At 41.1% G+C, this 21,590-nt stretch overlaps 1 protein-coding gene across 42 annotated transcripts in view; it reads left to right on the top strand.

The window, feature by feature from the left end:
* Positions 1–21,590, top strand: part of NEB (nebulin) — a 219,199-nt gene that overhangs the window by 62,082 nt on the left and 135,527 nt on the right. For all 42 annotated transcript variants that reach the window (XM_054971307.1, XM_054971310.1, XM_054971326.1 and 39 more), the window contains 16 exons: positions 1,904–2,215; positions 3,788–3,994; positions 4,864–4,968; positions 5,306–5,413; positions 6,663–6,974; positions 7,788–7,994; positions 10,141–10,245; positions 10,406–10,513; positions 11,867–12,178; positions 12,782–12,988; positions 14,247–14,351; positions 15,987–16,094; positions 17,029–17,340; positions 17,481–17,687; positions 18,485–18,589; positions 19,482–19,589. In XM_054971307.1, coding sequence (XP_054827282.1) covers positions 1,904–2,215; positions 3,788–3,994; positions 4,864–4,968; positions 5,306–5,413; positions 6,663–6,974; positions 7,788–7,994; positions 10,141–10,245; positions 10,406–10,513; positions 11,867–12,178; positions 12,782–12,988; positions 14,247–14,351; positions 15,987–16,094; positions 17,029–17,340; positions 17,481–17,687; positions 18,485–18,589; positions 19,482–19,589 — 2,928 coding nt within the window. The remainder of the gene's footprint in view (positions 1–1,903; positions 2,216–3,787; positions 3,995–4,863; positions 4,969–5,305; positions 5,414–6,662; positions 6,975–7,787; positions 7,995–10,140; positions 10,246–10,405; positions 10,514–11,866; positions 12,179–12,781; positions 12,989–14,246; positions 14,352–15,986; positions 16,095–17,028; positions 17,341–17,480; positions 17,688–18,484; positions 18,590–19,481; positions 19,590–21,590) is intronic.

Raw genomic sequence — 21,590 nt, 5'->3', positions numbered from 1 at the left:
ATGCACAGGCATGTGGGCGGGGGGGATGGAAAGGGAGGTATGAGTGGGGCTTGGTGGTGGGCAAACAGGGGACCCTGGGCATGTATGCTTAGGACCTCCCCCAAACCAGCCCTGGATTATTGCACTTCCAAACTGAATAGCTGCTCTTTACTCATCCTGATGGCTTTATGGTTTATTTATTTATTTACAACATTTATATACCACCTTTCAGCTCAGACAGGACCTCCAAAGAGGTCAACCATTAAAAATGGAACATTAGAAACCCCTTCATAAAATCCATTAAACCCACAAATAAAGCATTAATAAGAACTAGTAATTAAAACATAGGGCAGGAAAGAGAGGCCGATAAGAGAATTTTAAATAAAATAAAAAAGTCTTCACCCTCTGGTAAAAGTCAGTGATAGAAGGGAACAGGGAAGGATATTTATGCTCTGATTTGGACACATTTCATTGCTCTCATCTCCACTCTGTGGCAAGTCATCTGCACTTGCTTAGGTCCCTAACTTCCTCTTCCCATCAGATGCACAGTTGTGATGGCTCTGGAGGCCAAGTCTGCTGTGGTGGATTTTAAAGTTTAAAGGGGATTTAAAGGAGCACTCTCTGTCTCTCCCCCTTCCTTTTCTCTTGCTGCTGCTGCTATGAAGGAGGGCAGCTGTTTGCAGTTCATTGGCCCCTTTAAACTTCAGAGGGCCATTATTTTTTATGGGTGGTAGACCTGGTTTCTGAAGTATGGAGGTAGGTCTAGCACTCACTAAAATAGTTTCCCTTTAATCTTTAAAGGGTGTTTAAAGGGTTGATGTGCCACAGTCCACCTGAGGCATGCTCCCTCCTCCCTGGCCACGCCTGCTGCCTCTGGGAGAGGGCAGTGCAGGCTCAAAAATAATTTTAATTTCATTCAGTAATTTCAGGGCCTGGTTATCGTTTTTACTCAATTGTTCCAGTATTCTGACATGACTTTCCAATACAATAACAGTACGTGTGATTTTTTTTTTGCTTGTGAATTTTTTTGTTTAAAAAAGAATTGTAAAATTGAACTAATACAGACACAGTACTTGTGATATTTAATTTAAAAGATAATCTTGCCCTTCCTGATTTTCCAATGTGGAATTAAAACAATAATTTTTGAAGTGCAAACTCGTATCTGCTGCTCACTGAGTGAGAACCGTATCAGAGATCTGCAGGGAAGGTCTTGGAAAGGACCACAAACAATCATTAGCAGGGCAGTCAAGTCATAGCTTTGAAGTCTGGCACAGAGCATGGTAGTTTCAGAGCTCAAGAGTTTTTAAGATATGTAAATGTTCATAGGTTCTACCTAAAAAAAATGGTTATGATAAACCACAAAACAATTTTGTGATGATGAACACTACCACCAATAAGCCACTGCCTCAGCATAAAATCCTCATATTTTGTTGCCGTTAAAGGCCCACTGCAAAAGCTAGTGCCACAGCCCAAAAAACAGAGGTCAACTGGATAACTGAGGGGCCCTCTGCAGATCTGAGATGGTGCACAAGTTCATAGTGGCGGAGATGGTTCTTCAAGTAGGCAGGCCCAGGTTGGATGGAGTTTTAAAAGTCAACAACATCTTGAGTTGAATCTGGAAGCACGTAGATAACCAGTGGAAATATTTCAAGTTAGGAGGAATATGCTCCCAACTCTGGGCTCTAACCAACAGGCAAGTAGCCATCTAAATCATCTGAATAGTTGAAAAAGCTAACCCAAGAGACAACTCACCCTGGGCTTTCTACTATAAGGAGATTCCATTTTAGCATGGTTCTTGTTACAAAGTTTATAATGCCTAAGGAGAAGTATCCTTCATTACAAAAATGACAGAGAATTCTGCATACACCCTGTTCAGCTATCCATGTGTAACTACTACCCCTGTTTCTCTCTGCTGCAATTCTAGTTCAAATATAAAGAAGCTTATGAAAAGGCAAGAGGAAAACATGTTGGTTTCAGAAGCCTGCAAGATGATCCTAAGCTTGTCCATTCTATGAATGTGGCGAAGATGCAGTCTGAGCGTGAGTACAAGAAAGGCTATGAGAAGAGCAAGACTAGCTATCACACACCAGTGGAGATGGTCAGTATCCAGGCTGCGAAGCAGGCTCAGGAGGTAGCCTCTAATTCCCACTACAAACACCTGGTCCATCATTACACCTGCCTGCCAGATGCCATGAGTGTCGAGCTGGCAAGGAACAGGATGCAAATTCAGAGCGATGTAAGTATTCCCATTTTCAAAAATGGCACAGCACACATGCAATGCAATGCAGTTGACATGGGAAGAAATGCAATTATACTTCTAGGTGTTCTCTCTTGTTCATGATTTGTAAGATATATTTATACTGTTAATTTTTACAGAGGTTGTGGAAAGCAAGCCTTGCCCAGGATCCATGGCTATCAAGGCTGCTTACAGTGCCATCCTAAGCAGAGTTACACGCTTTGACATCCTTTGGGCTCTACTTAGGATGACACTTATTGTTCACCAAAGTGGAGGGATAGAGGCATGGAGTTCCTTGACGGTCTTTCACCAGTATATTATCTCTTCTTCCTCTAATTATCCAACGGCTCTACACTAGCGAGGCAGATCTACCTGCATTGCTGATGCAGATGTGCATCAGAATGAGGATATATATCATGATGCTCATCCATTCTATATTAATGAATGACAGCCAGCATAGTGTAGTGGTTAAAGTGTTGGGCTAGGATGTGGGAGACCCAGGTTCAAATCCCCATTCTGCCATGGGAACTCACTGGGTGACTTTGGGCCAGTCACATATTCTCAGTCTAACTTCTCTCACAGGGTGATTGAGGAGGGGTGGATGTTGTAAGCTGCTTGGGGAGAAAAATGACGTATAAGTGAAGTCAAAGTGTCATATAGAAATCTCCATCTGAAGCCAATATGACTACAGGTGGATTGGGGCTAATGTGCAGGGGGAAATTCAGTTAGCATCCTTAAGGTTCTTGCTTTATCACATTTATTTACATGGATTAAAATCAAATAAACTAGTGTAGCTGATCAGTTGTATTAGAAACCATACTCCTTTACCTTCCACTTTGAGAACAGGTATGAAGGGTAAAGTGAGGCTCACGTGTGAAGTGTAGAGTATGTGCATGTAACCTTTCATGCCAGTGATTCAGTGTACAAGGGACATTGCACTGTTTTTCATTTGCAATTTTGAAGAAAGGCATAAAGGTTGAGCTGGGATTTGCAGTTGTCATGTAGAATTTTCTGAATGTGCACATACTGACATCTCCATTTTTAAGAAACAATGCTCTATATTTTGCATTTTTCTTTCCCCTTTGGAAACAGATGTGGAGAACTGAGCGGAGATTCGAATCTAAAGCATCAAATAATATTACCTTGGACATGTGTATCAAATCTCATGCAGATATGTCATTTAACAGAATTATCACATTAGAATTAAAGAAATGGAATGTCAAAGGGCAGACAATTATCCAAGGGCTTAACTGAGGAACTTTTTCTCCTACTCCTTTACAACATAATAAATATGGAGTATGATTATGTAAATAGCTGGAATTTGAAAGGTACAAATAAAAGTATCTTAGAAAAAAACTAATAGAACATCAAATATAGCAACTGTTCATGGTAGTTCATAAGTAAATAATATGGCACATTAGGTTGCAGCAATGGGATACTCTGGGAATCATTCAAAGGAAAAGATCTTTGTAGATACCCAGTCAGGTACAGCAGTTTTCCTTGGACATAGCTAATGTTTTGTGTACTATTTGTTCTCTTCTTTGAATTTCTGTTTGTGCACTTCTCCCCTAGAATGTTTACAAACAAGACTATAATAGCTGGTTCAAAGGAATTGGATGGAGTCCTCTGGGTTCACTAGATGTGGAAAAAGTTAAAAAAGCTGGAGAGGCGTTAGATGAACATAAATATCGCCAGCACCCAGACACTTTCAAGTTCACAAGCTTGCCAGATTCAATGCCAATGGTTTTGGCTAAGCAAAACACCAAGCAACTAAGTGATGTAAGTTCTTGCAAACGCCAGTGTACCATATTTTAAGTTTAAAACTTACATTGAAAAATTTACAGTATTTGAAAATGTACAGAGTCAATCCTGACTTTCTTCCCAATGTCATGCCTTAACTTTAAGCATATAAGGCATTCCTAGACTTTTGAGGATGGTATCACAGTTCCTGGGCCCACCTGCTCTAATAGAATGGTAGAATAGAAGAAATAAGCAGCCTTGGGAAATGAACCAACCGCTTCTGAAAGGAGGAAGGCAGCCTGCCTAGTCAGATCCCAGGAATGCAGGGCATAGCTAGGTGCTTCCTCCTCTATTCCTTGTGGGGCTTAGGCTGCTGATTTCTTGCACTGCCCAGCATGGGCAAGGGTCACCCTCATTTAGGGCTGAGGCAGCCCCCACCCCAGGCCATCAGTCAACTAGAACTTTTCTCAGGAGGTGGGCGGGCTTAATGCCCAGTCCTCTCCATCTATGCCAAAAAGTCCATCTATGCCAGCTATGCCTCAGTGAGATAGAACAGCAATTGTTTTGCATCACTCTTTTAGAAAGACCAGGCTCAAGTCTGTAGAACTTTTGCTTAGGAGTCCTCTTTCCTTCTTTGCTAGGTCTACAAAACAAGGGTAGAAGCAGCACAGGCTCCCTTTGTCCCTAATGTTCACCTAATTTGTTACTTCTAGTGCAGCTGAATTTGGATCTCAACTACATAGCCCAGATACAGGCTACTGTATGTATAGGAGAAGCATTTTAGTATGTTGTGGAACTAGATATGTTTGCATATACATTTCATGTCAAAAATAATATACAGATGAATCCAAAAAGAAGTACCCTGTACCTACTATGCAAAACTGATATGTGTGTTGTTTTCCTTTTAGATAAACTATAAAGTGGAGGGTGAGAAAGTTAAACACACCTATCACTTGGACCCTGATCTTCCTCAATTTATTCAAGCCAAAGTCAACGCTTATAACATAAGTGATGTGAGTATTGGATGGGCTGTTTCCCTATTAATTGATGTCATCCAAATAATTAGAAAAGTTATTTTTAAAATTCGTTTTGAATGCAGTTCTTCCCCATCACTTTTCCCTATAGGATAGGAAAAATACTTATCCCTTTGTCAGCTATAGTGATACTGCATTCTGTTTGTGCTGAAGCTGGCAATTCTTCTTCAGTTGATACAAAACAAAATTACATATGCTAATGTCTTTTAGGTTGCCTTTGTGACTGCAGACATTCAGTGGGATGTTGAGGACAAAAGAATAATATACTCTTTCACCAAACATTCATAGTAAGAATAATGCTTTCCTTCTATTTAAGGGTTATTACAAAGCAGACTGGAAGAAACTAATTGCCAAAGGGTATGATCTGAAGCCAGATGCCATTTCTATAATTGCTGCAAAAGCTTCACGGAACATTGCCAGCGATGTAAGTTGAACTCCTCTAAAAAATCTTGGGTTGCAGGTGATGTTTGTAATTTTCTACAGAATGGGTTATGTTCTGAGTAATAGATTATTCTGGGCCAACAGACTTCATGCAGACTTCAGAAATGCGTAATGAGTTCTCATCTTCTAAGTGCATTGGCTTCAATGGATTTAGAAGAGTGTAACTGCCTAAGATTACACTGTAAATCTCCACCGCCATCATTTTAGCTATCGAAAAGTCATCTGTATCCTTTGATATGCTTCTGATGCAGCTAGTTGGACACTATCCATCATCTGTACAGAACTGGATTTCTACTCCTTTTTCATGCTGTTTTTCCTGCATGAGCATGAAGTGAGGAGATGGTGCCTAATTAATTCCAAAGTGGGGAAGGGAAATTATGCAAGCTTCTGAGCAGAATAAGAGAAACCCTCATTGAAAACCAAGACATGTTTATGATATCACTCAAGCTGGATTTGTTATTTGGTCATCTGACATCTAACATCCTGCAAAGTTATCATCTCCCAAACACCACTGCCCAGTTTTACCCTACCAGATTGCCATTTTATTGAGAGAGGGAGAGGCCAGCTGCTCTTTGGTAGCAAACTGGAAGCAATGGAGCTTAATGATCTCTTCCAAAAATGATGAGTATTCAGAAGCAAGAGTTGTGGTGAAGTAGGGAAAAGCAAACTCTACCCCCTTAGACCAAAAAAGAGGGAACTTGGAAGGGCGAGGTAAGTAGTACTGAAAAGAAGAGTAATAAGAAAGAGGACTGTATAGTTTTCTTGGTTTAGGGATAAATGAGGGAATATTCACAAATGTGTATAATCAAATTTGCAAGAGCTTTTTGAATGTTGGATATGGTTTGACAAAGAATTGGTTCTCACATATGTACTAGATTTCATCTCTTGGTTACTGCACACTATAACTGGCAGCTTAGTATATGAACTGATTGCATTTAAGAGTTGATTTTACGAGAGGGGATGTGTGAGTTATATCTGTAGGACTATATAAGTGATGGTATACTTACACATGCAGCCCATCACTCCATGCTGCAGTGTAGCCAACGGGAGTTAACATGTTTATGTAAACCTTGTCAGAAAAAAAGATGACCAGCAAGGGTAGAGGAAATAATATGAAAAATATCTATTGCTGATACGTTTTTAGAGTGTTGTGAAAAAATTGATTCTAAATAAGCCTACCTATTAATTCTTACATATTTAAAACCTTTATTTTGTTTTGGCTTGTTTTCCAGTACAAGTACAAGGAAGCATATGAGAAAGATAAAGGGAAACAAGTTGGATACCGTAGTCTACAAGATGATCCTAAACTGGTCCATTATATGAATGTGGCAAAATTACAGTCAGATCGTTTATACAAGAAGAATTATGAAACCAGCAAGACTAAGTATCACACACCTTTCGACATGTTCAGTGTGGTAGCTGCGAAGAAAGCCCAAGAAGTTGTTACTGACACAAACTACCGACAATCTCTACATAATTACACCCTTTTGCCTGATGCCATGAGTGTGGAATTGTCAAGAAACAGGATGCAGATTCAGAGTGATGTATGTTATTTGCTGATGATAAAATAATTATACCAATGGTTGAGTGTGTGTGTCTGTGTGCTGTCAGATCTAACCTACTTATGGGGATCCCAGCAAGGGACCATTTTCCTTGGTGGTCTCCCATCCAAATACTGACCCTGCTTAGCTTCCAGGATCTGATGAGCTTGGACTATACTATGCCATTTCGTCACAAGGGCTTATGGTCACATCATGTAACTAGTGTCTTGGAAGGATCAAGGCAGAATGCCTATAACTTTGAAACCCAGCTGCTCAGTTTTTTGCTAAGATGTGCTGATTAGACAGATGCATCGTATGTTACACTCTGGTATATTCTCAAATCACTGCACTTTTCCAATTTTCCCCCTTCATATGTTACACCTTACTTGAATTCATATTTTAATTACAGGACCAAGGATTTTGTCCCAACTTTAGTGGTGGAGGAATATGTTTCATTTCACTTCCTCCATCTTAGTAGGAATCTATAGTCACCTCAAAATCCACACATTCACAGAAATCAATATTTTTAAATGACCACTGTGGTCAAGCATTGAGTAACATAGCCCATACTTGTAGAACAATGAATTTATATTAATATATAGTTTCCTCCTTTGAAAAAGTCCATATTTCTTGGCTATCTGAAGGCACCTTTGAGGGCAGGCTTTTTGCTCAAGCTAGTCATGGATTTCTTTGAGATAGGATATGGATCCACCATCCCAACTTTAGCCTACTTTATGGCAGTGGAAGAATATGTTGCTCTTCAATGTTGTGAAAACTGACATTTCACTTTATAACCCATTTCCCCCCTTTTTAAAGAATCTTTACAGAGCAGATTTCAGTAATTGGCTGAGAGGAGTTGGTTGGGTGCCAATCCAGTCTCTAGAAGTAGAGAAAGCAAAGAAGGCCACTGACATTCTGAATGAGAAGAAGTATCGTCAGCACCCAGACAAGCTGAAATACACTATTGACATGGATTCCATGGAGCAGGTGCTTGCCAAGCAAAATGCCAATACCATGAATAAGGTAATTTTTAAAAACCTTATTTTTTCCCTTTGAGCATTGCTAATTTTTAAAATGTAAACTATATGAGGAGGATACATGGATTCTGTTCTTCCAAAAATAACACTGCAGCAATTTATGAGTACCTGTTGTGAGAAGGGAAAAAGAGGTTGTGTTGACTGCTCAGACGATCACTCGAAGAAAATCAATTTCTAGTAAGCAACCTAATTTTTCAGGGTTTAAGAACAGAGTGTCTTAGTTAAAATACACTTATTTCAGAGTTTACTAGTAGGTTACCAGCAGTGTCTTCTTTTCTAAGCCTGCTGACTTCAGTGGACTTCAGAGGGTGTAACTCTGCTTAGGATGACACTGTAAAAGTGTTACCTACACCCAGTATCTGATGAAGGGAGACTGAACTTTGAAAGCTTATAAACTGAAAAATCTTGTTGGTATTTAGTGTGCTCTGAAAAGTTCTCTGGAAGTGAATTGCATGGCAATCTCACATTATTATATCTGTTAGACGGCATGGAAATACTTTGCACAAAGGCATTGATCTACCTGGCCTGCCAAAATTAAAAATATGTGAGATACATATTACCCCTCTTCTGAGCCATTTACCTTTTGCTGTGATTGTGTAATGTAGGGGTGTGCATCCCGAAAGCAGGAAAACCTGAAGAGGGAAAACCTGAAGCGTGAAAAAAATTCGGAAATACCAGAATTCCGAAGTGGCAAGCTGCTTTGGAATTCTGCTATTTACTCACTTCGGTATGCTCTGTAAAGATTCGGAGATACTGAAGTGGGGGAGCAACCCCCACCCCACCTCCCACCCCCAGGGCAACCCCCAGACCCCTGGGCCAACCCCTCCACCCCCACCCACTTACCTGGCTGGCTGGGAGAGGGGAGGGTGATCAGCTGGGCAGTGGCAGCATGCACGAGGCCAGGACAGCCTGGAGCTGGCTCCTCTGCTGCCACACTGCCTTCTTCAGGCCTGCAGCTGCTTGCACGGCACCGAGGAAGGCTGGAGCTGCCTCCTCCACCCTTCCTGCTCCTCAAATGGCTGCTGTGGTGGTCATTTGAGGGGCAGGAAGGGCTTTCTCTGCCTCCTCTGCCACCCCGTGACCCCACAGGGTGGTGGGGAGGGCCAGAGCCACCACTACCGCCGCTGTGCCACCTTCTCTGGGCCTGTAGGGCGGCGGGGAAGGCCAGAGCTGCCGCCTCCAGCCCTTCCTGCCCCTCAAATGGCTGCCATGGTGGCCATTTGAGGGGCAGGAAGGGCTTTCTCTGCCTCCTTCACTGCCCTGTGGCCCTTCAGGGTGGCGGGGAGGACCAGAGCCAATGCTACCACCAACGCCGCCTCTACCATCAGTGGCAGGGCCAAGGTAAGTGGGGGTGAGGGGCTGGGACTGGGAGGTTGTTTTGGGATTTCCAAATCAGGGCCAGCATGCTGGCCCTGATTCGGAAATCCCGAATCTTTACAGATTGGGTACGATTCGGGTATTTTACCCGAATTGGAAACCCGAAGCGCACATCCCTAGTGTAGTGTAAAATAAAGTAATAGGGAGCACAGTCCTAAGAAGTGTTATTGCAATCTGAGCCCATTGAAATCAATGAGTTTAGACTGGAATAACTTTTAGGATTGCACTGTAAATGTGTCTTTGTGAGATTTAAGAATTAAAAGAAATTGTAGCTAGAGATTGAAAAGAAATCCTGCCCTCAAGTCATCGTGACCCCCTGGTGGTTTTCATGGCAGGAGACTAACAGAGGTGGTTTGCCATTGCCTGCCTCTGCAATCCTGGTCTTCGTTGGAGGTCTCCCATCCAATTACTAACCAAGGCCAACTCTGCTTAGTTTCTGAGCTCTGACAAGATCAGGCTCTCCTGGGCTATCCAGGTCAGAGCTAGAGATTAGAGTAAACAAAATAGAATTGACATTTGATATCTGTAAGGTAATCTGACATGGTAAAAGCACTGATTTTTGTTATGTTTTACATAGATTGCTATGAAACAGCATTTCTATGTGTTTTGTAAGCAGCAGCGACCTCTGATGGGGGAGGCTAATTTAAACTTCAACGTACTTTGAAGGCATAGTGTATATAAATAAATTGCAAATTAGAAAAATCAAAATAAAGTGATATCTTTAAGGCCAAATCATTTTTCTTTTTCTACTGCAGAGACTGTATGTTGACAAATGGAACAAAGAGAAGACTGATGTTCACGTGATGCCCGACACACCTGAAATTCTCTTGTCCAAATTCAACCAAGTCACCATGAGCAATGTGAGATTTCAGATAGCAAGCACCCTTCTTACTCTTGTCACTTTTTAGGCTGCGTTTTTGAAAGTGCAGATACCAGTTGTATAATCGTAGTGTTCTGTAACCGTCTTCAAAAAGCAATGTCTCTAACTGTCTTCTGGTCTGTCTGTCTCTTTTTGAACAGAAACTGTACAAGGCTGGATGGGAGGAAGAGAAGAAGAAAGGCTATGATCTGAGGCCTGATGCTATTGCAATAAAAGCAGCCAAGGCTTCTAGGGATATTGCAAGTGATGTATGTTTAACTTTTGATATTGCCTTCAGTATAAACAAAAACCAGGAAAAGATTATTTCTTTCTAGCCTAACCCTGCCCCACATTCACACAATGTTTGTTCTGCCTGAGTTCTTTCAGTTGGGCTCATAAACTCTTTTGACTAATCTGGGAAACAATTCTTAGTGTTGCTATTGCATTAGCTTGTTTTAGGCTCCAAAAATTTTATTCCCTATCACTTCTTTGTGCTTTGTCCATCAAAATGCCAAGACTATTGTGTCTTTGTGTGGGAATTTCTATATATTTCACATTTGGTAGATAACTGTACCAAAGAGTAATAGAAGTAATTTGCTAGATATAACACTGGCTATACAATCCATTCCTGAGCACAATTCAAGGAGTTGATTTTGGTTTTTAAAGCCCTGCCTGGCTAGGGATCAGGGTATCTGAAGGACCATCTTTTCCCATATGTTCCTGATCAGGGATTAAGATCACAGGGAGGGGCACTCCTGACTGTCCAATCAGCTAAAGAAGCTCACCTGATAGGTGATCAGTCCTACAATTATGGTACAGCATCCCCAGGGAGGTGTGTCTGGCCCCCTCACTGCCGATCTTCAGAGGGCAGCTGGAGATGTTTTCATCTAGGACTGCTTTTAATTAATTTCGTTCTTTATTTATTAGCAGTCTTAAACTATGCTTTTAAACTTTATTTTTATTTGTTTTCATGATTATTTTATATATATTGAAAGCTGCATTGAGTTCCTGCATGGTAGAAAGGTGGCAAATAAATGCTTTAAACAAACAAACAAATAAATACACAACTCAGTGTGGAGGTCAACGACAACTATTCTGTGGAAAACATGGTTTTGATCCAACACAGGGGTTAAGTGCTTTTAAAGCCATTGATATGAACAAGTTTAAGGTTGCTTAACTCTATCTTGGACTGCAGCTCAAGTATGTACAGATCCTTAGGAATGATGGATTCCTTTATTCTTAAAAAAATAGGTCCGTGTAGAGATAGGGGATAAATGAACGCTTCTTTGCTTTGTTATTCTGATCTCCTATCTGTTCTCATCTTTTTTATTTAGAATCACTCAGCATTTACCCAATGATATATCATCAAGATACATAGCTGTGAGGAAGTGTAACATATGATTAACCGTTATCATTAGCTAGTTCTTTTTTACCTTGTTTCAAGGTGTTTTTTCTGGGGGAACACACCAGAATGGAATTCTGGCTCCTCCTTATGGAGAGCCAGCACATCTTGGGCATTTGGGTCTTGGGCTGCGAGGGGAGAACATCATGAGTACTGCCACGTCTTTTTTTAGAAGAAAAGCATTGACTTGTTTTAACAAATGTGTTTTTAATGTTTACAGTATAAATACAGACTGGCCTTTGAGCAGGCAAAGGGAAAGCATATCGGGTTCCGGAGTCTTGAAGATGATCCTAAGCTGGTGCATTTTATGCAAGTTGCTAAAATGCAATCGGACCGTGAATACAAAAAAGACTACGAGCAGTCAAAGACCAGGTTCCACACCCCAGTTGACATGTTCAGCGTAGTGGCAGCCAAGAAAGCACAGGAAGTGGCAACAGATACAAACTACAGGAATATTATTCACACTTACAATGTTATGCCTGATGCCATGAATCTTGAACTGGCCAAAAACATGATGCAGATACAGAGTAATGTAAGTAATGGACTCTACAGCCTTTGAATTACTACAGGCCTAATTAGACGAGATGCTAAGAGATCTGTGATCAGATATTTCCAGTATTCTTTAAAGTCCAATAACTGTTGTCCAATGGCCAGTTCAGATCAGAACTGTGGTTCTGCAGGAGAAGAGGCTGAATCCTGTAAAATATCGTATTCATACTTAGTGCTACCAAAATTCTCTGCATTATGAGTATGGAAGTATGGTAGAGATATCCCTCTGGTCAGAGCACAAAAGAATGAGTTATACACAGTCTGCCAACAATGGGGTGTGTCCTATCCAGCATTAGAAGAGCTGTGTGCTAATTGAAAGGAAACTTTCTCTGCTTCCCCCTGCCACTTGCCTACAGTGGACCCTGAAAAGATGCCCCCAGGCATCAGTGGATTACATATTTTAATAAATATGATCAAATATAAAAATTGCTGTTCCAAAAAGATGCAGTTGATTGCTACAAACAAACCAGTATATCCGCTTCATTTTCAAATAGCTGTGAATTAAAATATTGGCAATCATTTGTCATTAAAATAAAAAATAATTAACCTAGCATTTTTCATTTGATTTATTTAATTTTCTCTCCAGAATCAGTACAAGGCAGACTATGATGAATTTATGAAGGGAGTTGGGTGGATGCCATTAGGATCTCTAGAAGCTGAGAAGAATAGGAAAGCCATGGAGATTGTTAGTGACAAGAGGTATCGGCAGCATCCTGACAAACTGAAGTACTCCATCCTGATGGATTCCATGCCCATGGTTCTCGCTACAAGTAATGCAAAAATTATGGATGAGGTAAGAAAGCAGACATCCTCAAGCAGATCTTTGGAGAGGTACTATATACATGTAGTTTAAAAAAAGATTTTATAACAGTAGAGAAAAGCAGAGCAGAGTCAGTATTCTACAAATTTGATTTCTACGAATAAGATATTTGAAGATACATTTCATCAGTGAAAAAAAAACTTGTTGACCCCTGTGCACAAAGAAAGTACAATTTGGCCCCAATTTGGCATATTAATATATGCATGACTGAGAAGATTAGAAGTTCATTCATTGATAGCAATCAATCAACGAGTCCAATACTGAACAAGTCAAGACTAGACATGGGTGCAAACAGAAAAAAACAAACAAACATGGTGTTCGTTGTTCGTTGCCATCCATGAACAACGGACAACGAACACTGATGAACATGACCTGTTCACGAACATGTTCGTTGTTCGTGGGGGCCAGCAGGCTCTTCTCCAGCCATCAAGATCCCTACCACATCACTCCCAGAAACCCTACCTGAGCAGGCAGCAGGAAAGGTACCAGTAATAAATAATAGCTTGGCCCAGAGCCTGGCAGCAGCCCTGGAACTTGAAGAGGTAGATCCCTATCCCACCACACACAAAGAAAATTCAAGCTCCAATGCACTCTTCCTGTCTCCCTCTCAAAATGCCAACAACAAGTGTCTCTCCCTCACTGTCTGCAAAACCAGAGCTGGGAGCCCCCCTCCCCACTGCTTTTTGCTTCCTTGGAACAAATTTGGAGCTCCACACTTGAAAGGAAGACCTGCCTATCAAGCTAAATTGGGCTTAGATTGGGGTTTCGAGGACAACAGCAGGAGTTCAGACAGAGTTCAGGCAGTCCTTGCCTCCGGTTGCCAAGGGAATTGATTGCAGGTGCCAGACTGTCTGGCTTGACGAACAGCAATGAACGACCACCTGTTCGTTTAGAATGGGGCCTCACCAACAGCTTGTTCACGAACAGCTGATTGGGCTGTTCATGGCTTTTTTTAGTTCGTATTGCTGTTCATGCCCATCTCTAGTCAAGACCTTCTCCTATTTGGGAATTCTGTTTCCAGCAGATCTCTCCTGGACTCCCCAATTTAGACAATGAAAGGTTTCTCCAGTTTATTTTTGTAATTGCATTTTCAAATACATGAAGAGAGCAAATAATAGAAGTGTTGTATGCATACAAGTTATGGTCCAATTCATGCCCTCTTAATGACAAGTGGTAAGGAACATGATTTATTTGGGCAGATGTTGATAGAAGTTTTGCTTATTTTTTTCAGCACCTTTACAAAAAGGACTGGGAGGCAGAGAAGACAAAGGTTCACATAATGCCTGACATTCCTGAGATTCTTTTGGCAAAAGCAAATGCTTTTAACATCAGCAATGTAAGTATGAGTGCAGCCTAGATGGACTTGTGTTGCAGTCTCTTACAGCTAGGTAAGGTAAAGGTAGTCCCCTGTGCAAGCACCGAGTCATTACTGACCCATGGGGGGACATCACATCACGACGTTTTCTTGGCAGACTTTTAACGGGGTGGTTTGCCATTGCCTTCCCCAGTCATCTACACTTTACTCCCAGGAACCTGGGTACTCATTTTACCGACCTCGGAAGGATGGAAGGCTGAGTCAACCTTGAGCCGGCTATCTGAACCCGGCTTCTGCCAGAATCGAACTCAGGTCATGAGCAGAGCTTGGACTGCAGTACTGCAGCTTACCACTCTGTGCCACGAGGCTCTTCTGCCTTTACCTTTACCTTACAGCTATAGATAACTAAAAATGAACTATCAATCCATATATTTACCAACCTGGTAAGAATTACTGATTCCATCCTGAAAAATGAAATCCGGTGCCCATCCTAGCAAATCTTAAATACAAGAGAAGCAGATTAATACCCAGCATAATAAACTATCTTGGAAAAACACTGCTAGTCAGAGTAGCGAATGGTAGACCAATTGGTAGACCAATTTCGGCAGCTTGGTAGACCAATTTCGGCAGCTTTATGTGTTCAACCAGGGAACAAGGAATGTGATTAAGGGAAAGGTAGTTATCTTTTTCACTGGGAATTCTCCATTTAAATAAAAGAAACTAACTGATAGGAATTGGCTCTTGTCAGCCATAGGGGTAGGAGTGGACCACCCCAAATTCACATAGGGTCTACATCCAAATTAAAGGGTTTGGAAGCAGTGAAGATTCACTCTCAGTGCCCAGAATGGGAATGAGCTCTTGGTTCATCCATAAGCTGCTTTTAATTGCTAGCAGGTGACGTGTTACAAAATTCTATTTTGCAAAACATATTTCCTCTTGGCAAATGTGGAATGGATCTGAATAAAGGTGCCTTCATGGAAAACATTTCTGTGGCTGTAAAAGGAGAGATATATCCATGCTTTGCAGAGAGATATATACACATGCTTTGCAGTGCTATATTTTTCTCTATCACTTGACATTAAAAGGCCAGGAATTCAGAACTGATCAGAGATGACCATGCAATCTAGCTGAGGTTTTGCAGGCATGCAGTGCTTGAGCTCAGGGGAGAACTGGCCATTAGGGCCATCAGGAAAAGTCTTGGTAGCCTGGTGACCTGGAGGCTGCTCCCCTGGTCATCCCAGCCCTGGGTTTATCTCACCTCATGCAGGGTGACCCTGGACTGAGCGAGTTCCTACAGCCACTACCACAAGTCAATCCTCCCTTTCCCCAGGCCATTTTGTCTTCTCAGTCCTCCCCCCCTTGATCTGCATGTTGTTAACAATTCTTAATTTACACAAGAGCAGGCAACAGAGATGATGCATCCTATCCCAAGTGTTTTTCACTCAATTTGAGTGAACCCAGTAGATACCTAACATTTTTTCCATTTTTTAAAAAGTAAATCTCTAGTTTTTATGGCTGCAAAGAGAAAGTAGAAGTTAACACTAAAATGCCAAATTGGCAATGCTGCATGCTTGAAAATTCATTGTTTGTTTTTATATTAATTTATGAACATTGAAAACTTAACTGCCTTTTTAACTTTCTCTTTTCACTTTACAGAAAATGTACAGACTTTCCCTGGAAGAGGCTAAGAAGAAGGGATGTGATCTCAGAGCTGATGCAATCCCTATTCAAGCTGCAAAGGCTTCTCGAGACATTGCTAGTGATGTAAGCTGGTTTTATTTTGAATTTCAGTTTTATATAATAGTTGAAACCCAAGAGTGCCCTTATCATAACAGAAATACTTTATGGGTTTACCATGCAGTCCCAAGAACACTTACTTAGGAGTAAGCCCGGAGCAGGATTCTGAGTCGATCTGCTTGCTTTCTTATGTTGCAATCCTAAGTAGAGTTTCACCCTTCTAAGCCCATTGACTTCAGTGGTCTTACAAGGGTGTAACTTTCCTTAGCACTGCAGTGTTATTATAAATGTACTCTTCAGAGGCATGGCTGAGGTGGCTAACAAAGTAAAACAAAGAAATACAAGTGAAAAATAGAAACTAATTCAAACAAAAAAATGATGTCCAGAATTCTGGCAGTTTTAAGAGTAAGTATGTAGTGTTGGGAGTGTGAGACAGAATTGGGATTCTGTTAGCAGACTGCCCACACTGCAGCCTGCCTGAGCCGATGGAGGTGATTTTGAAGGCAGTGTTGAAGACACCTAAGCTTGGGGGACTTCAACATCCATGCTGAGCCTATCCTGTCTGGAGCAGCTCAGGATTTCATGGTCTCCATAACACCTATCGGCCAGTCTCAGATAATAATAGGCCCGACACACTGTGCAGGTCAAACCGTTAATTGGTGTTCTGTTCTGGGCAAAAACGTGATCGGCCGTTGGTTTTTTTTGTCATGGACAGATTACTGTTTGCTGGGGTTTAAGTTTACAGGGATACCAAGATTCCACAGTGGTGGGGAATTAATTTAGATTCTTATGGGTCTTTTTATGTATCCCACTGTCATCTTTTAGATTGTTCATGTTCAAGCATTCAAAAATTTATTTTTCTAGCATTGAAACTGAAATAAGTTGATGAAGTAATATCATAGTTCTTGCTTTGCTAAGGTAAAATTTTGTCTCTGCCATGGTTTTTCTGTTTCTATTGCAGTACAAATACAAGCTAAACCATGAAAAGGACAAAGGTAAGCTTGTGGGCTTCCGCAGCCTCCAAGATGATCCAAAACTTGTCCATTACATGCAAGTGGCTAAGATGCAATCTGATCGTGAGTACAAGAAAGCCTATGAAGTCAGCAAGACCAGGTACAATACGCCCGCTGATACTTTCAGTGTTATGGCAGCCAAGGAAGCACAAGCAAATATCACCAACACTAACTACAAAAGGCTCATCCACAAATACATTCTTTTGCCGGATTCATTGCAAGTAGAACTGACGAGAAACATGAATCGGATTCAGAGTGATGTAAGATTCTGTCTTTTTTAAATTAATAGTTAATGGCTACTATTTAGACATATTTATGCAGCTGTTTTGTGTTGCAACTGATCGCCTGCAGTTTTATTATATTAACCTTTTAAAATTTTATGTACCTTTTGCATCTGCAGCTTGAATACAAACAAGACTATAATGAATGGTACAAAGGACTTGGTTGGAGCCCTGCCGGGTCACTGGATGTTGAAAAGGCCAAGAAAGCCACCGACATTGCAAGTGATACCAAGTATCGCCAGCACCCAAGTGCTTTCCCATTTACAAAGCAGATGGACTCTATGGACATGGAGCTTGCAAAACACAATGCTGAAGTTATGAATAAGGTGACCACCAGTACTGTCATATGTAATAATGACTCTGTGCTTTCGAAAAGCTACACCTCATTCTCTTTCTTCGGCACTGTTAAATAAATAAATAAATGTGTATGAGCTAACATACAGAAAAAACACCATGGGTGGGAGTCTGCCTCAATAGTGTGGTGGTGGAGAGTGCTGTCAAGTCATAGCTGACATATGGCAACCCCTGGTGGAGTTTTCATGGCAAGAAACTAACAGAGGCGGGTTCCCATTGCTTGCCTCTCCAACCCTGGTCTTTGCTGGAGGTCTCCCATTCAATTACTAACCAAGGCCAACCCTGCTTAGCTTCTGAGATCTGACAAGATCAGGCTCACCTGGGCTATCCAGGTCAGGGCACCTCAGTAGTGGATCCAAATTTATTTTCTCTCACATTAGTCAGTGGCTGCCATTTTCTCCAATAGGGAATAATGGTGCTGTCACGGTGGATACTGTTGGCAATGAGGGCAGTTTGGTCAATGGAAGCCTGCCTTCACTGGTAAGGATCCTTCCGGATTATGCAATGTGTTTCTGTATGCAGAGAACCCAGACACACACTGCATTCCCAGTAGTGCTCAAAATATACATGTTCTTCCTTCAAACATTTGCATGCACTTGCCCATCCACACAAACATCTACACCACTTGTTACAACAATGCGCACCTTGTTAGTTTTACACAAAAATAAAACTGCAGATATATGTATGCTGATAATGGTAACATTACAGCATGTATCGATGTGCAATGATATTCACTAATCTTCTGTTCTCCCCCTTCCCCCCCCAACAGCATGCATACATACAAGACTGGGAGAAGGATAAGATGACAATCCATGTGATGCCAGATACACCTGATATTATGCAGGCTAAAGCAAACAAACTTAATTACAGTGAGGTATGTACATGTCTAAGAACATGATGTGTTGATTAGTACGTTAATTACATTCCCATTATCGATAGATAGTGTATAAATAGATAGGTAGCAGTTACAAACAGCTAATGATTAAGGATACTGAATTCAGACCCTTTGAGGCTTAGAATGATGCATCTCTACTAGTTTGTCATTTTTGGAATATTTTTTTGTGACGCATTATGCTTTTCAGGAACTCCTGTGATTGCTTTCAATGGAATTTGCTAATCCTGGTACAATTAAATGAAGTATTTAAACAGCACTTCAGCCAATGGGTCTCCGAAAATCCTAATTCAAGTTTCTGAGTTTAATCTACCACTAATAGTAATGTAAATGTAAATAGTAATAGTAACTGTAAATGTAAGAATGGGGGAAGAAGAATTTAGCAGTTTTGATGAGATCTTATGAGGGCCCATTTGCCAGTGCTCAGTCGGAATGCAAGGTCATTTTCAGTGCTGTCATGATGTAGAATTTTGGCTTATTTTGTAAGCATTAACTATCTCCTTTGGAATCATAAGAAATTCTAAATAGACTTCATGTTAATGTGCACCTAAAGCATTTGTAGTAAATTCGCTAATTTCTTCTTATCAGAGGAAATTTGCGGGAAACGCAGTTGGAGTAATACTAGCAAAATTTCTCAGGAACTTTCTGCACATCTGAAATTTCTGCACATGGAATGGTCACCAAGTTTCTCCCACAGTGAAATTTGAAGTGAATTCTAGATCCCCACCCCCACCCTAGGCAAATCAAAGTAATTTTGAGGGAGTCAAGAGTTTTACATAATATAAGAGGGCCTTGCGCATGCCTAAGTATAACAAAAGATATTTCTCTGGATGGGTCACATGTTGAACATTTTTCTTTTTCATTTCCCCATTAGAAATTATACAAACTTGGGTGGCAAGAAATGTTAAAGAAAGGCTATGATCTGACAGCTGAAGCCATTTCAGTGAAAGCAGCGAAAGCATCACGAGATATTGCTAGTGATGTAAGTCATCTTGTGGCTATTTGTACACCTGAAACATTCAGCCATTATTATTGTTCAAGACACATTAAATGGAGGCTTTATTGCCAGTGTTCATTGTTTCTTGTACTGTATATGTTAACTGGAAACTCTACCCTTTGTACATAGCAGGAACCAAGCTGGATTGGAGAATGCTTTTAGGCATGTGCCTCTCCCTCACTAATCACTAGGGTTGTCAACTTAATGTTGGCAAGCAGTGAGAGCGTTTGTTGGTCAGGGAGTGACATTGCATGACACTGTAATGTCACTTTTGGTTTGTACCTGGAACTGACATCATACCATAGAGTTGTGCAAATTCCTAGAGTGTTGTAATGACATTCCGGGTACAAACCCTGTGTGTTTGTTTTACAAATTAAACTTTATACTCTCTCGATCTTTATTCAGGCCACCAAGCAGTTCATTCTGGGCTGCTGCTGAGAATAGCAGCTGAGACCAGACCAAGTATAGTAACCATAGTTCTCTTTTAGTACCAAGAGTGTCTTACAAAGTGATCCTATTGTGCCCTATGAAGGAGTATCATACAGTCAGCTCTTACATGTCATAATGGGGGCTTAGAAAGATACATCAGGTTCCTCAAGAAATGGTCCCAGCCTCTTCTGAAGGAGCTCGATGTGTTTATTTACCTATTCTACAACTTGAACCAAGAGGTTCTCACTTGCAACATCTGCCCCAGGTTCTTCTCAGATCTCGCCGTGAGGCAGATGGCCTCGCCTCCAAACATTAATTTTTATTAACTGCACAATTCTTCTGTGTACTTATTACATTACCCAAAGATGTTTCTAACTTCAATATTCTTGTTTTCAGTCTCAATGTCCTTTGCAAAAATATGATAATTACCTTATCATGTTAAAAAATGTGTGGCACTTTCTAACATCACAAATCTGTAAAGCTGGCTGTAAAGAAAATGGTTCTTCGTTTTGGCCTGCTTACAGCTCGATTGTATGAATTTTTTTCCAAGTAATTCTTATTGAATTCAATGACAACTTACTCCTAAATGTATATATGTTAACATTATGTACTTGAAGACCAGTGATATAGATGTGCACTAAAAAAACTAAGAGAATTTCTCAGATTTGGATTTCAGGAAGGATATCCATACTGGTACTCTGGATCATTTGGGTTCCCAATACCATTTCAGAATCTGGATGCAACATTTTTCCTGGAATTCCAAAATGTTCAGGATGCATTATTCCCTATAGAAAGGCCCTTTCCTGGGGCGGCGGGGGGGGGGGGGGCTGAAGTGGCTGTTTTTCAAGGCAATGACACCCAAACTGCCTTGTGCTGCCATTAAACACTCTCCACATTTCAAGAAAATTAGATCAAGAGAACCAATTTTACAGACTCCTGAACAAGGTGCCCCCCCCCAGCCATCCTACTTGTCTCCGTTGTTTCCTATGAGGAAAAAAATGCTATGCTTCCCCCAAAACAAAGAAGCCCATAGCCAAGTACAGAAGAGCTATATACACAGGCCTCCAAAGGAAAACAGAACCAGCAAGCCTAAACAGTTCCAACATCAAACCACAGAATCCCAGGCAATGTGGCAAGCCCACCACAACCAATGTCAAACCAGAGAATCTAAGGCAAACCAACTGAAGCGAGAGACGGTGCTGCAAGCCCAACAGAACCAAGGTTAAACCACAGAAACCAATTCTAACCTACCTGGAAAGCCAGCACAAAGGCAGCCAGCAAGACATGGCAAAACACTGACACAGACACACATGCACTAATGTGACTTCCTGAAATGGAGTCAAACGGCAGTCCTGCTCTTTGTCCTCTCTGCCCATGATCAGAGAGCAGTGAGAGAAGTGTCATGACTGAGCAGACAGTTCTAGTGATCCCTCTAATGCCTGGGAGAGCTGCCTCCCTTCAACCTCCCTCCCATTGCTCCCGTGAAATTGAATAAAATGAGGCTTGGGGACCTTAAAATGCCAGCCCCGGATATTCCCAGGTTTTTCAGGAATTTTT

This window comes from Eublepharis macularius, chromosome 2 (genome assembly GCF_028583425.1).
Source record: "Eublepharis macularius isolate TG4126 chromosome 2, MPM_Emac_v1.0, whole genome shotgun sequence".
In the NCBI taxonomy this organism is placed as follows: Eukaryota; Metazoa; Chordata; class Lepidosauria; order Squamata; family Eublepharidae; genus Eublepharis; species Eublepharis macularius.
The sequence above is the reverse complement of the archived record's forward strand: the minus strand, read 5'-3'. Positions and strand labels throughout refer to the sequence as shown.